At 45.2% G+C, this 16,021-nt stretch overlaps 1 protein-coding gene across 1 annotated transcript in view; it reads right to left on the reverse strand.

The window, feature by feature from the left end:
• Window positions 1–12,157: 12,157 nt before the first annotated feature.
• The window catches only part of GFRA2 (GDNF family receptor alpha 2), an 87,165-nt gene continuing 83,301 nt past the window's right edge, over window positions 12,158–16,021 (reverse strand). The window contains exon 9 of the mRNA XM_077305865.1: window positions 12,158–13,625. Within this exon, the coding sequence (XP_077161980.1) occupies window positions 13,500–13,625 (126 nt within the window). The 3' untranslated portion in view covers window positions 12,158–13,499. The remainder of the gene's footprint in view (window positions 13,626–16,021) is intronic.

Here is a 16,021-nt window from a genome sequence, read left to right on the forward strand (position 1 = left end):
ACGTGCCTTTCTCTGGTGGCTGGATGTCCAATATTCACAATTTCACATGTCATTGGAACTGGAAATATAGCAGCAGATCACAACAGGACAGTCATTGATCTGTGAATGTCACCCTAGCCAGGCAAAAGGGCAGGACCCCTTGAAGAATCTAAGTGGGAGCTACATATACACATCTTCAGAGAATACATAATGAAATAATTTTCTGCATGCTGAAAGGGATAGCTAGCAGCAGGCTGAGAGATCATGGCTCAGTGGTAGGATGCTGACTCCTGAGTTCAACCCTCAATTAAAGGATCAGGTGTCAGGAGACCTCTACCTTAAAGAACAGCTGCCAGAAAACAATAAGTAGACTATACAAATCTTGATAAACCAGTTTTGTGTGGCTACAGGTTGACAAGGGGACACATTGCCTAACCAGAATATAAGCTTCTGGTGGGCAAAATGATGAACAGGCAGAGGTTACACATGATGATCAAGCTTCAAAGTATTGAGGCAGCAGCTCCCAAGACAATCCATAGGGACAGCAGAAAGGGGCTGAAATTCTTAGTCCTTATCATCCATGATGGTTAAATGAAAGCTAATACTGCTTTCCTTGAGTCAGATCTTTTCACCAAGCTTTTCATGAAGGGTTTGCCTTATCAACTTTTCCATGATGTTCTTTGATTTGATGGATAACCATCCTGAGCCTCGGGGGAGAGTGGTGTATAAATAAAATAAACAAAATGTTGTGATGCTTTTTAATTGTAAGCCAAGCAGGGCTTCAGAGAGACAACACAGAAACATTCTAAATAAATAAATAAATAATGGCCCTGTGTGTCTTTCTATCCAAGGATTGGTCAGTTGACTGCTGTGCTTGGAGAACATGCACATCTTTTCTCACTCACTCAGCCAGCAAACCCTAGTTGTGTATGGCTCTCAGTGCATGAAAACTTCAAATAATGTGGTTCTAAGAAACTTGGGGGGAGGGAGAAGAAAAAAATGATCCAGCAGGGATTCCCAACCAGGGTTCTAGGGAAGCCTAGGTTACACGAGAGCTCCCCAGGGTTACATGGCCTTTCCAAGAGGTTTGGATGGCTGCTGGCATCACTGGAGCCCTTTCCCCTGTTGCTCTACAGGCCTGGTCTCTTTCTCCACAATGAAAACGGTAAGTAATCGATCAATAGATTGGCTGGCTCCCACATCTTACTTCTGCTCCTGCTTCTCTGAATCGGCAGGTCACCATTTCCAGGGTTCCTCAAAGCTTGAAAAATATTCCAGGGGTTCCTCCATGGTCAAAAGTTTGGAAAAGGCTGTGTTATAGCAACCTAAGAAGCTGAGTTGAGCCCGGGTAGCTTCCAAGGATGGCCTATGTGTGTCTGAATAGCTGGTGATTCTCATCAGCAAACAGGTCTACGGAAGAAGCAGCTGCATCATCCTGACTACAAAGCCATGTGGACAATCTTATCAAACTCATCTATTCAGCCAACACAATCCTTCATAAATTAGCTAATAACCCTGGGCTGCCACCTCTAAAGCTTCCAATCCTTTTGTATCCCATTTATCCCCTGGGCCTGAGCACAGCCCCGAGATCCATCTGCTCAAAATATTGAAGATAAGCACACAAATCAATTGTGGCTTTCCTCCATGAGAACTCATCATTGGTGATTCTCCCAAGAGGCATTATTGGGGGGAGATTCTCGTTAACCTCTTTTCCTTTGATACCCTGGAGACATTTATCTTCTGTCTGCCCCAGAAGGGTCTGTGACACTTTAGAGATTTGCTTGGACTCTCAAGGTAAACAGAAATCAAGACAACTCCCCTTTGTTGTCATTGTACAGGCTGAAGTTCTGGGTCTTTGAATTTAGAGCAAAGAACTGGAGGAGAGGCGAAGAAAGAAAGCATTTACACCCTTTGTCAGATCCCCACTGTTGCTATGTTGGTTTTCTAAGCTTGCTATTAACTGTTTTAATAACAAATTATTATACGTTATTATTTTTAGATTTTTAACATGGGGCAATATGGCTACCTGAAATTTAAAACATAGGGATGTAAGTGGATGGGCTAATAAATCGATTAATCAAGTAAAAACCTTTAAGTCAACTAATAAAATGTTTTTAATCAAGCAGCAAAGTTTTAATCATTTTGCACATGTAAATAACTAAATAAATCTTTACCCTTTGTGTGAGGCTCAAGGCAGGTAACATTAAGGATTGGATCCAGACTCAATTTTCCACTAATGGAAGTGTCATTTTTTCTCCAATTCTCCATTCCTGCTGCAGGCCACTGATTTTCTCATGCCATTCCTGAAGTTCTCAAATGACCAATATCCCAGTAAGAGCAGGGGGTTGGAACAAGGGGAGGGGTTGGCATGTAGGTTCTCTTCCACAAACAGAAGAAACCTAATCTGAATCCAGCCCATATGTATTTGAAACAACAGAAGATAAGTAACAGAAGGAGCAAGAGGGTAGCTGTTCCATCGGTGTCTACAGGGATACATATATTATCTCAAAACAAAGGACCTATACCATTGTCTTTAAAATGAGCAGTTTTTACATTTCAGGAGACTGAACTGATTAATTAAGCAACTGCAAAGCACATGGTTAAAAATTCTTTAGTCGGGTGACAACCATAATTGAAGTTATGGAGTTACCCATCTCTGGGCTAGGAAAAGGTAAGACTGGATGAGCAGTTTATGAGTCCGCAACTTGAAGAGCCCAACTTAGCCTGAGCTTGGAAGCTAACAGGTTTGGCTACAGTAATACTTGGATGAGAAACCACCAAGGAAGACTGGGGCAGCTATGCAGAGGAAGGCTTCTTCTTTATCTCTTTTACAACCTCTGCTTCTCTCTTGTCTGGACTCATGGAGAGGGTTGCCATGACTCAGTTGTGACTAAACATCTTCTTCTTCTCCATCGGCCTGTTTCAGGCATGTCTTTTAAAAAGCAGAGATTGCTTTGTAGGCCAGCATAGCTTCATATGCATTTGAATGCAATCCCATGGGCAAAGGAACAATAGCCAGCTTGAGTTGTCAGTGTACTGCCCTGTAGTGTCCAGCCCACCAGACGAATAACTAAATTCATTTAAAACCTTTCCCTTTTGCGGAACTCAAAGTGGCTTACAATATAAACAATACCTTGTAAAAACACAATGAAAACAACATACAACCCACAAAAGACATGGTTTAAAAACTCCAATTAGGGCTGCCAATAATAAAAGCTAAATCAATCAACATGCAGTCCTAAGTAAAATTGTCTTCCTGGAAATCAATGAGGAGGGGGCCAGGTGCACCTCTCTGGGGAAGTTGTTCCATAATTGTGAGGCTGTCATGGAAATGTTGCCAGAGTTTAAAAATGCAAAGAGATGTCAAGCACCAAGATGCTTAAAAGAGTACCATTGTTTTATTCAGAAGATTTTGTATAGAAAGAAGAGAGAGATAGTCCTGTTGAACTGTCTATTCTGCATCCATTCTGTCTGTTCTGGAGACAAGCAGGGTGGAAGTGTGTTCAAAAGGAGCAGGAAGTCTCCAATTAAACCAATCAGGACAATGGAGGAGATTATTTGAAAGGTGTTAGGAAATTCTTATTCTAACTATGCTGAATATACTATCTCTGATGCCACCTGTAGGATAATCTTCATATCTCTTTGAATCAAACATACTACAGATCTTGCATTTTCCAACAGGAAAGGCTCTCTCTCTCTCTCTCTCTCTCTCTCTCTCTCTCTCTCTCTCTCTCTCTCTCTCTCTCGTACACTCACTAAAAGAGCCTCTTTAATTGGCAGGACAATCAAGAAGGCATCTCTCTATGATCTTAATTCGCTGGCAGGAATTAATGAATGAATAAGAATCAATGAATAAAATCTGCACAAGCCTGGCTTTCTGTGCCCCCTGCTTTCATAGATGAGACAAGTGGTGATAAGAGAGAGGGTGCTTTTGCAGGGCTGGTTCCTCTCATTTGGGATGCTCTCACCCTTTCACCTACCTTACTACCTGAAAGACATCAGGCCAAAACATTCATTTTTACTTAAGCTTTAAACCAATGCATTCTGTGTTTTAAAGTTCTTTTCATGGTCTGCTTCTAGCTTTTTCACTGTTTTGTCTATATTATTTTAGCCTGTCACATGCTGGTTTATGTTGGGGGTTTCCCCCTAGCTTTTAATGGCTTCTTTTAGTATTTATCGTTGTTTTTTCGGCTTTTTTTTAATAAGTCTGCTGTATTTGTGAGCCACCTTGAGCAGGTTTCTAGAAAGGTGGTATCTAAATTCTTGAAATGAGTCGCTTGAAATGAACATGGATAGCTGGACTGACGCTCTTGCCTGTCTTGTTTTTCACATTGCTGCTTTTGACCTGCAAGAACAAAATGATTGCATGGGAACAGAACTGTGTCAGCTGATTTGGAATGGTAGTCAGATAGAGGTAATCATCTGCAGATCAATTGTAAAAGCGGGAGATTTCCAGGCAGCCTCTGGAAGTTGGCAAGTTGACCCAAGCTAGTCATTTTCTTTTTTAATGAGTTGGGTTCCTGTTTCTCAGTTCCAACTTATTTTCCCCACAGCTGTGGAAATCACATTGTTAAAGCTCTGCAGGGCCTGGTTGGGCTCTAGGCCAGAGTATGGAGGGAGGCAAGGCCATTTCTAAAAAGCCTAAACAGCCTCTGAGTTCATTATCTGCCCCATGTTACAGTTCCATGTAAAATAGTCAGTGGGTGCGCAGCTCCCTGTTGGGTGAAATAACACCCTCCTGGATCTGTACTGGTTCAGAAAAAAGGCACAGTGAGGAAGGACCTGACTCATTTTTAAAAGTCACGTCTAGTTTGGCTCCGACTTCCCGACCCAAAGCAAGCCTGAGGCTGACTCATGCCCCTGACCAAAGCACTTTCCAAGGCCCTCTTTTTGTCCAGAAACCACTGGCTTTGCCTCGAAATAGCATGCAGGAATTTATTCTCTCTCCATTCCCCTGCCAGTCTCCACCAGCAGGTGGAACAGGTGAAAGAAGGCAATTATCATAAAGGAAGCTGCAATAGGCAATTTTGTAAAGTTGTGTTTATTCTCTGGGCACATCAGAATCTTTCAATTTCATCGCCCTCCTGAGATTGTATCTATTTCCTTCTCCATTTGGAGAGGCGGCTGTTGAGCACATATATAATGGGCCTGGTTTATTTCTAAACAGTGCTTCGGTTCTTCCACCGAGCGCCTTCGACTCAGCCACCTGAGCATGCAAGAGCACAAGCCTGTTATTTTACTGTATTCTTTTAGTAAAGGAAACCTTTCCCCCTGCCCCTGGACTTGCCTTAACCCCATCAGTGCCACTGCAATGAAGAATCGAATCGAGAGAGGATGGCCTGGAACAGAATGTGCGTTTGGTGACACACGCAGCATGCCACAGGACTTTTCTTTAGGCTTCAGATGTGAAAGGCCTGTTCCTTTACCACCTGCCGCTGGCCAAATCAACATCTCAAGGGATCTCCGGAGGCTGGTTCAAATGTGGTGCTAGTGAAGCAAAAGACTTGCACCCCCAATGCCAGGGATTCTCAGCCAGGGGTCCGTGGCAGTTCTGAAGGGGTCTGTGGCCTTTCCCCTTCTGTCTTAATGGATTTGGCCACAAGCTTTTGAATCAGCCACTTTCATTGCTCCCCCTCCCTCCGCCCAAGCTTGAGTGAGTTCTCTTGTGGTTTCTACACCTGAGAGGGAGCAGAGCCTGCATGCCGACTCTTGGCTTAAACCACCTCCTGTCTCTTCTCCTCTCAGTCTTCCTCAAGCGTGCCTGCTGGCATGCGTGGTGACGTTGCTTCCAGGGAGGTGTGGCCAGTTGACAACACTTTCCAGGGCCTTTACCTGTGCAAAGCAGCTCCATGTCTAATTAGCGTGCCAGTGTAATACCAGTCCAAGCAACCAGCCTCTGGGTCTGATTAGACAAGATGTTAAATGCTAGGTGAGTCAAAGGAAACACCAACCCAGCTCTCATTTAACATGTGACCGCCACTCACCTTCCAAATAGTGAGGGAGGGAATGTGCTCCTGAGGGTAAGCATGGTGACAGGTGAGGTTTCATCAGTCCTTTCCTTTTACCCATCATGCTTTTGCAAACAGAAAAGAACCATGAGGAGATGGACTGCCCAGGAGATGCATGGAATCAGCCATAAAATGCCACATTGTTCTTTTTCCATCTCGTGCCCCCACTCTTGCTTGCCAGTTGCCTCAGCTGCCATCTCTCTTTCCCTTTCACACCCACTGCCTCTTCCCCTTTACCTCTTCCTGTTGCTGTTTCCTCTTTTTCACTCATTCACCCCCTGGCTCTTCCACCCTTTTGTTTACCTGAGGGCCATAGTCACTGCCACCTCTGATTTTCATAGGCATTGTCACCACTGTCCCCTCACATCTTATTTCTCTGTTCTTGGTAGTGGATATAGCCACCTGCAACAATGACAATGCATCTAAGGCTGCTAAGCACTATTCAAAATACTAGCTGGGATCTAGAGATGTTGCTTTGAAAGATCTCATTTTTTTCCAGTTGATGCAATTTGATCTATATCTATGGATCAAGATATAATTTTAAAACTATTAATTTTATTTCTGTTTGGGGACTTTCAGCAAACTTAGGGGTTCCCCCAGGCTTGCTGAAAAATCCTGCCTATCTCTGCCTAACCTCATTGTCTGGATTTTATAATCGTACTCTGGGGGCATTATTCAGAATTCGATATAATGATAGAGGCATGGTTGTTTCCCAAATACAAACACTCCTCTCCTTCTAACCACACAACAGAGTTGCACTTACCTTTAACTATCGTTCATTGCAGGCACACATGGGAACTGCACATGAGCAGGCCTACCATCAGAGACTCTTAACAGCTAAGAGGCCTCAGGGGAAACTGCAGAAATATATTCCTCCCTAGGTACCATATGTTCCCACACAGCAGTGGCCCACCCTCAGAACTTCTAGCACAGTCAGTGCCAAAGTGTGCAGCAGGGCAGGAGGGAGGGCATGTATGCCTGCACAGAAGATACTTGATGAACAATAGTTACAGATAAATATAATTTTTTTCATCATTGATATTCTATGCAGTCTCATGCATGCACAAGGAGGTGGGGCAAGCTCTCCTCACTTGAACAGTGAATGAAGTACTGCCTTCCCCACTTGGCAGATCTCTGTCAATGATACTAATTCAAAGAAAGCTGCCAAAGAAGCTATTGCTCCAGTAGAATGGGCATGAAGTTTTAGCAAGCAGAGATGCCTGGCCAAACCATAGTATTCCCTAATCGCTGAGACAATCCACTGGAACATTTGAGATGATGTTCCCCTTCCTCTATTAGTACATGGATATAGGTTCAAAGGGCTTAAGCTTCAACGTTGCCAAAACAACAGAAACAACTGGGGAACCAATGGATCCTGAGGTGGATAAAGATTATATAATACCCAAAGAAATATTTTGTACAGATGATGGGAGAAAATTAACTTTCTTCCCAATGGTAACAAGAGATGGCAGCCAAGTGGACATTTAATGAAGAAAAAACAAGCAATTGTTCCTCAGGTACACTAGATATTCTAATACACCTTGCAACAAAGCATTACCCAGAGAAATCTCCTCTCACTGCCCCAGACAGAAAACTGTTTCCACTTATACATATAGGATTTCCTAGTATTAGATTTGCCTGACTGCAAGGGTACATTATGAACCTCCTATGAAAATATTCTCTATCCCAAGCCTCCAAGCCATCATGAAGAAACAGCTAATGATCATGAAGAAACAGCTAATGGATACTAAATAAATCTGATTGTTTGGGCAAGGAGAGATTCTGTCCTGGAGAAATATCCATAAGAGTCAGAAAGAAGATTTGGTGAGGCCAAAAAGGATCCACCAAGATCATATTTGATCTTTCTCTCCTAGCTTTTCCTGTCACCTTAAAGCAGCAGGAATGAAGGGAAAATTGGGAGAGTCCCCCCCCCCCCAACAAATCCAGAATGCCGCCTATGCCTTTCCCTGATTGGGAGCAAAATTTTGCAGCCTTTATGTTTTCTATTGTCACAAATAGAGCAACCACTGGGATTCAACAGAGGGTGAAGACAATTTGTGAGAGAGCATCCCTGCTTTGCTCAACCTGTCAGCTTCCATGTTTAGGTTCCCTGGAATATGGATGGTTCGAATGGAAGCATTGAATTTCAGTGCCCTGAACCAGATCAAAGTAGACTCCTGACATAAACTACTGGACCCTGTGCCCCACTTGTCTAAAGTAATTACCTCCCAGGCAGTGTAAAACTGAGCTAGCCTATCTCCAAACATAATAGGAGCAGGAACAACTAGTCAGAAGATTTTTGGAATGTGGCTGCCTCTTTAGGAAGGGGGTGGGTGGAGAGATGTAGGTCAACTGGAATCTTTATGCCTGTGATAACTCAGTTGTGGGTTAAATGGCTAAAAGGTATGCTACTGGGCTCTCAAAAGAGTTAGCATAATGGTAGTCCCTCTGGTAAGGGTGCCAAAGCTGCAGTACAAACGGCCTCTGCTTGAACTGGGGACAGTCCCAGTTGTGATACCCCCCAATAATTCAGCTGTCTTGATTATTTTTGTATCATGGACCATGTCTTGTCAATCCTGGCAGAGAAAAGCCATTGAACCCTCAAAAGGTAAGTCTTGGACCTTGTGCTTGATCTCTATAGGCAATGCAGTTGATCTTAACCAAGCATGGCATCTGAGTACAATAGAATTCACCATGACATGTGCCACAGAATCCATAGAATGCCATCCTGCATTGACCTGCTGCTTGGAGAATTTGCTGACGTCAGTATGCAGGACCTTAGCAAGGGGCCACTTGTCCATGGGCAGAAGCTCCAGGAACATCAAGATCCTCTCTCACAAGAAAAAAATAGTAGCCAGCCACAATGGTCTCATAGTTGAAAATCTTGAAACCCAGTGTAGAAGAAGAGTATAATTTCCATCCCAAGACATCCAGATGTCTTCTCTTTCTATCCGTAGGAGCAGAATGGTAATCCTCCTGACAGTCTTTAGGTTGCATTTCCCCTGTCACCAGAGAAGACAGTGGAGAGTAAGTCATTAGAGTAATTTACTAAAGGGCTTTTCTTACTCTTTTTAAAATGTCCCACTCTTCTAAGCAGGGATTGGAGGGATGCAGGCTTTTGCCACAATTTCTGTGTAAGATCTTCAAGCTCCTCTAACCCCAGAGTCTGCACTTACTTTGTTTATTCCATTGTCAATCCTGTTGAATTCAGATAGATTTATACTAGGTACTTCCTCTTCCCCCTCCTTCCCATTGAAACAGGAAAGTGTTCTGCACGTGATTAGGGTACTTCAGAAGGGGGGGAGCCAAGCCTCTTTCTTTCTTTTCTTGAAGGGGGGGGGAGAGGAGCCAAGCAGGGAGTCTCTTTTTTTTTCTTGGAGGAAGGAGGAGAGAGGATCGAAGAAGGCAGAGGAGGGAGAAAAAAAATCCAAGACCGACAGAAGTTGAGAGGAATTAGGGGCTTCTCCTTTAAGGCAAGCTTATCACATGACCAGCTTTAGCCAATCAGGGGTTCTCTACCACGGAGCAAAGCCCAGATTCCAAACAGCCTGCTTTCTCAATTCGATTTTTAAAATATTGAGTATTAAAAGCACTCTAAGATATCACACAATAAAGGTAGGCTCACTTCTTGTTGCAGAAGGAAAATTTAAATCGCCCCAAATCAAAACAGAAATCGCATTCTGTGGAGACGGCAGGGACTGAATCGATCTGGGATTGGAATAAAAGCTCCGTGCAGTTTACACCAGGGTATCTGTTGTGGGGAGAGGAAAGGGAAGGCGACTGTAAGCCGCTTTCAGACTCCTTCGGGTGGAGAAAAACTGCATATAAGAACCAACTCTTCTTCTCCAAAGGAGGAACTGATGGTGGAGGCACTGCTGCAAGAGCACACATGGTCCCTGGGTAGGAAGAAGTTTCTGATTCCAGCATGGAGCTTTCCCAGTGGCTCTCAGCTATAAAGACCTCTCCAATGGCAGGCCTGCTCATGACCAGACCCCATGTGGGACTGCAAAGAAGATCAACGATGAACTCCAATTCCCTCTCTGGCCCCGGTGCTCCCCTTCAGAGCGCTCAGCATATCCAGCTTCCATTTTTAGTGCCTGCCAGCATCTTTCTCAGCTGTTTGTTTGGAGGCTACATATATTAAACAGTAGTATCTTGGCTCAGCAGAGTGATTCCTTCTCAGGTTCAAATTTTCCCTTTGCCAATTTCTATCTCAGATATCTGGAGGTTTACCTTAATAGCAGGACCTCAGCTTCCAAAGCCCCTCTTTCTCTCCCCCTTTCCATTTCCTAGCTACAAAACAGTCTAGGAAATCTGAGCCGCCTTGCATGTCACCATTGTGGATTCTTGTTAACACTATGAGGTGCAAATGTGAGGGCAGACTGTGTGATGCTGACAGAGAAATTGGTTCTGGCATGTGTTACTCTGTGCGGCTGATTTAGGAGATAAGCAAGAGGCAGTCAAGCGAACTTGTATACGTCTATAGCAGGGGTAGTCAACCTGTGGTCCTCCAGATGTCCATGGACTCCAATTCCCATGAGTTCCTGCCAGCAAATGCTGGCAGGGGCTCATGGGAATTGTAGTCCATGGACATCTGGAGGACCACAGGTTGACTACCCCTGGTCTATAGCACAGGGACCCCCAAAGTGGCGTCTATCAGTGTCCTTATTTGCTTCTTGGGGATGGAGTGTGCAGGGGGGGAATCAGTTAGCAACTGGCTAGCAAAGCACTGCACTCATCTCACAGCCATATGCCCGAGGCTGACCATAAACTTTTTTTTATCTCACTGGACTTGAAAAAATATCTGCAGCCACACATACAGAAAAGCACAACTTTTCAAAAATAGGGGTAGGGAGAGTAGATCCTCTCTTTCTGCCGCATCCTATGGGGCGAGTAGTATTTCAGAGAAGCCCAGGAGGCATCATCTTTGCGTCAGCAAGGAGCACCCTTTCAGAGGCAGCTGCCTCTGTGAAAGGCTTGAAAATTCCCAGAATCTCTCAACATTTTGAGACTGGCCCTGTCTCTGTGGCAACACTTTTGTGATGGTTCCACTCCCCTTCCTCCAAATGTCAGAAGTATCCACGTGCTCAACAGGGGCCGTGATCCATTCTACAACCTTTTAGAACTAATTTATATACCCAGTTTGAGGTATCACAGCCTGGGTTCCTGAGCTTGTGTCAATGACCGCATTTGCACTCGGCTTCACCAGGAGCATGGAGCGTGCAGAATCACCCCGTCTTTATTAGCCTTCCAAAAGCAGGTTGAAAGAGCCCAAGATGGTCCATTGTATCCCTGGGCATCAGAGACAGTGTTAGGAGGGAGCCAAATCCAGAACCGGGATGTACTCTCTAGCTTGTCACAAAACGTCAGTAGCTGGAACCGGAACCTGAACTACAGCAGGCAGACGGTCCCGCTCAGTTGACTAGGCCTAGTTTTTAGCCTTTTTTTTTAGCCTTGGCCAGAGACTTCATGTTTCTATCAGTTGCAGAAGCTGATAGATCTGAACTACCAGCCTGCTCATTCCAGCCCATCAGACAGACATGCCCTGGAAGCCCCCAGGTGAGACTTAGATTCTCAGACACTGGGACTATAGGCAAGGAGGCAGAACATTTCCTCTGCACCATCTTCCTGAATCAGCCCCAGGAGCCAGCATTTGCACTGTTGGGTAAATGAAGGTGTATTGATGGGCTACATGCATGCTGCCTAATGAGGCAAATCTCCATGGGGGACATTTCAAGTAAGGAAAATATTGCAGAGTTAAGCCTCCTACTCCCACAGACCACCGCTCTGGTCTGAATCGGTCCCCCAGATGCCTCAGAATCAAAGAGGAACTCCAAGGACACAGCTGCTGGGATCCAGGTGGATGGGGTCAACAGGCGGATTCGTCAACAGTGCAGTGTGTAGTTAGGCTCTAAGACCTTCTCAGTAGGACACAGGCATCCTATCACATGAATCCATCCCTGGCTTTGTAATTCACTGCTATGGCATGCAGCCCCACTTCGCCTCTCCCTCCGCCTCACAGGTGACTTTTACACAAAGAAAAGCAAATGGGAATCACAGCTTTGGGTCTTCATTCTGCAAGGTCCCCGAGCATTTTATGTTCCATTCTTTTCTCCTTCCTTGTGGGGAAACTAGGATTGTATGGAGGGGCCAGTGAACAAAGCAGCACGCAGTTTGCATCTTACGTTTATTTTAGCTATTGGTTAAGCATTCCGGTTGCTCCTCTTTTGCCAATGCTCCAGAGTCAATGGAGCAGCTAAGATCTGTGCATTGTCCCTGGGGTGGCTCCCTAATTCCCCCCACCCCACCCCACTCCAATGGTGGACTGTTTACAAAAAAATAAACTTTACAATAATACATTTTTTGTTGTTGTTGATATTGTTGTTGCTTTTTATCATTTTTAAAAAAAGGAAAGGAAAAGAAAGAAAGAAAGCCATTCAGTAAATGTAGATGGTTATGTATATACATACATATATGGAGATACAGGTCTCTCTCTATATACATATGCTAGATATGTATATAATCAATGGAAAGGGAGCTCAGAGAGTAAAGTACATTTGGCTGCCACATATGGCTACTTCCATCCCGCCAGAACCGAACCGAAAGGGGGAAGGGAAGGCTCCCCCAAGGACATCGCTTTGGGGCAACCTTATAACAGAGGGGGTTTGTTCCCCTCTGACTTTAAAACCTTAGAAAATAGCGAGGAAGGGGGCAGAAGAAACAGTAAAAAGAGAATCTCCCTAAAAACTGGCAAATATTCTCCTTGTTTCACAAGGCATGGCTGTGTTTGATGGCAGGACTTCCAGCCTGTCGGTTGCCACTGCAGCAGAAGACCAGTGGCCCTGCTCACATCTTCGTCCTACTGAAGGATGGCCCAAGATGCACTGGCAAGTTAAGACACTTCTGTGGGTCCAATGGGGATCGATGAAGGCCAGACTTGACTCAGGGCAGAAAGGAAACCAAATTCTCAAACAGCAGAGAGGGACTGGATGAGGGCCGGGTCTAGGCAAGGGGGTTGTTGCCTTTGGCCCTGCAGAGCAATGTGGCAGTTTGAGATTCTTCTGGCACCCTCCGCTCAGTTTCCCACGCAGCAGCTTCGGTCCCCGGCTGCTTTCAAAGGCAAGTGCTTTTCTCCTGAATACCACTCGGATCCCCTTTTGACATGACTCTCGCTTAAGACACCGGAAACAAACAACGCTTAAAAAGAAACTAGTCAAAATTCCCAGGGTAGGTACTCCCCACAGGTTCAGGCCTCACTCTGCATAGCTCTTCTTGCAGCGTTAAACGTTCTTGCACAACCTTCTGCAAATATTATGCCTTCTCAAAATCTGGCGTTCCAGAAGAGAACGAGCCGGAGGAGAATTCCCGCAGGTGGAAGTCTGTGTGTGTGTCTGTGTTTGTGTGTGCGTGTGTGTAAGAGAGGGGAAAAAAGAGGGGGGAGAACGTGTGTGTGTGTGTGTGTGTTTCACTTGTTCCCTCCCCTGGGTGTCCTCAATCCATTTTTTTCTCCTTTTATAATGCCACTTTCAGAAGGAGGAAAGGGAGAGCAGAGAGGGTCCCTGTCATGGAATGTCGGCTGCTGGATCCCTTTGTGTCCGTAAATTTCTGTTCTGGCATGAGATCAGTGGTCAGCGGTTTCTGTAGGGTGAAGAGGGGACAAAAAAGACAAGGTCAGCCCAGCAGTCTCCTCAGTGGGTTTGCAGATTTACTGAAAGGGTTGTTCCTGACATTGCAAACACAGGTAAGCATGCCAACAGGGGCAATCATGACGAGCAGCCAAGCATCCTGGTTCTGCTGCAAGGGCATTGACACCTATCATAGCTTTGATTGAAATCAGAGGCTGAGTGTGTGTGTGGGGGGAGGAGCTTATAGCTGATCTCACCTCATTGATAAACTGAGTGGTTTCAGACTCAGCAACTTGGGAGAGGTGGAATCTTCACCACCCCCAGTAGTCAAGACCACCATGCATTAAACCAGGAAAAATGCAAGAGATCATTGACTATGAAGGATCAGCTCTCGCTGTGACCAAGAACTGCCAATTCCAGATCTGGAACATCTCTCTGCATCTTTTAATTGCATCTAAATTCCCCCCTTTGCTCTACTGCTACTAATCCTGGTATAGAAAAGAAAGAAAAAAAAAAGACAGGCAGCCTCCTATGAAAAAGTGAGGCAGGAGATTATTTTGAAAGAAAACGAGAGAGTATGAACAAGGAGAGCCAAACTCTGACCCTACTTCTACAACCTCTTCTCATGCATTTTTCAGCGGCCAGACTGACTGGAACGCAGTTGAACACATGAAGCTCCCTTATACTGATTCAGATCCTTGGCTTGTCAGAGTAAGCACAGTCCAGTCTTACTGGCAGTGGATCACCAGGGTCTCAGGCAGGTAAAGGTAAAGGTAAAGGTATCCCCTGTGCAAGCACCGGTTCATGTCTGACCCTTGGGGTGACGCCCTCTAGCGTTTTCATGGCAGACTCAATACGGGGTGGTTTGCCAGTGCCTTCCCCAATCATTACTGTTTGCCCCCCAGCAAGCTGGGTACTCATTTTACCAACCTCGGAAGGATGGAAGGCTGAGTCAACCTTGAGCCGGCTGCTGGGATTGAACTCCCAGCCTCATGGGGAGAGTTTTCAGACAGCTGCCTTACCACTCTGTGCCACAAGAGGCTCTTGTCTCAGGCAGAGACACCTTCATATCATGAACTACTTGATTTTTGTAACTAAAGATGCTGGGGATTGAACTTGGAAACTTTAGCATGCAAAACAGACACTCAACTACTGAGGCACACCCTTTTTGCAGATTGAAAGAAACAAACACAGAAAAGGAGCAGATCTGTTTGAGAAGACATTAACTGAAGAACTGAATAGACTCCAACTTCTTCGCCCCCATTTTGTCCCGGCCAAATGAATTTAAACTGCTTGCAAATTTCCCCTTATTCATCTGCAACAAAAAAAGGTCTAGAACCCCTTTTAAATATTAAGGTTGGTAATCCAATGGTGGGGCAGACCATGTTTGGGGGATGCCCCTAAATGCCTTTCTATAAGGGTGGGCCAAGTTATATAGCTGATTAGAGGGGTGTAGGGTTGCCAGGTCCTCCTCATCCACCAGCAGGGGATGAAGGGGTTGGGGGGTAAGGATGTTATCTCCAGGTTGGGAAACTCTTGGATATTTGGGGGTAGAGCTTGAGGAGGACAGGGACCTTAGTGGGGTACAATGCCATAGAGTCCATCCTCCAAAGCACCCATTTTTTCCATGGTAACTGACCTCCGTATTCCCAGCTGGGGGCTGGCATCCCTAAAGGGAGGTGCTGCTGGGTTTCATACTGAGCGGTACCTGTGATCTAGTGCAAGCTATAATGCTTTGAACCGCTAGGGACAGCCCCATGGCTATAAAATTCAACATACGCATAAGGAGTACATTACTTGGAAACAGTCACATTTAACTGTAAAAGAGGCAACTACTGAAAAATGAGAGGGCTGGTTTAAAAGGAATGCGAAAGGAAGGGTAAGGAGAGTAAAATGTCTCTAGGGTGTTTGGAGAGTATTTAAAACCACAACACTAGCAGCTCAGCTAGAATGTATACGACTGATTACGGAGGGGAGAAACCCTGTAAATAACCAGCCACAACCATTAGCGAGTGAAGTTAAGGAAGCCATAAAAGGCAGGAGGGCCTCTCCTAGAAAGCCCAGAGGAGGAAAATGTGAGAGTGCCCAAACTCTAGCAAGAGAGTGTTCAGGCACACCAAAAGGTTAACAACACTGCAGTCCTAAGAATGCTCTTCTGGGAAGAAGCCCTGGGGTACAGACGTGAATAGTCTGTCTGCTTAGCTTTGTTCTCTTAAGGAACACCCTGCCAGAAGCAACAGGACAAGCAATGCGAGTTTATTCAAGTTCCTCAGAAACCGATGACGCAGATAACTGTTGGATCCAAAAGTGGGTCAGAAAGCATCTGCAAGTAGGTTGCAGGCCAGCCCTTGCTAATGGCCACTCACTAATGGCCTTTCCAGTGCTCTCCTTTGTATCTTGGACACCCAA

The sequence above is a fragment of the Paroedura picta genome, chromosome 12 (genome assembly GCF_049243985.1).
Source record: "Paroedura picta isolate Pp20150507F chromosome 12, Ppicta_v3.0, whole genome shotgun sequence".
Classification (NCBI taxonomy): Eukaryota; Metazoa; Chordata; class Lepidosauria; order Squamata; family Gekkonidae; genus Paroedura; species Paroedura picta.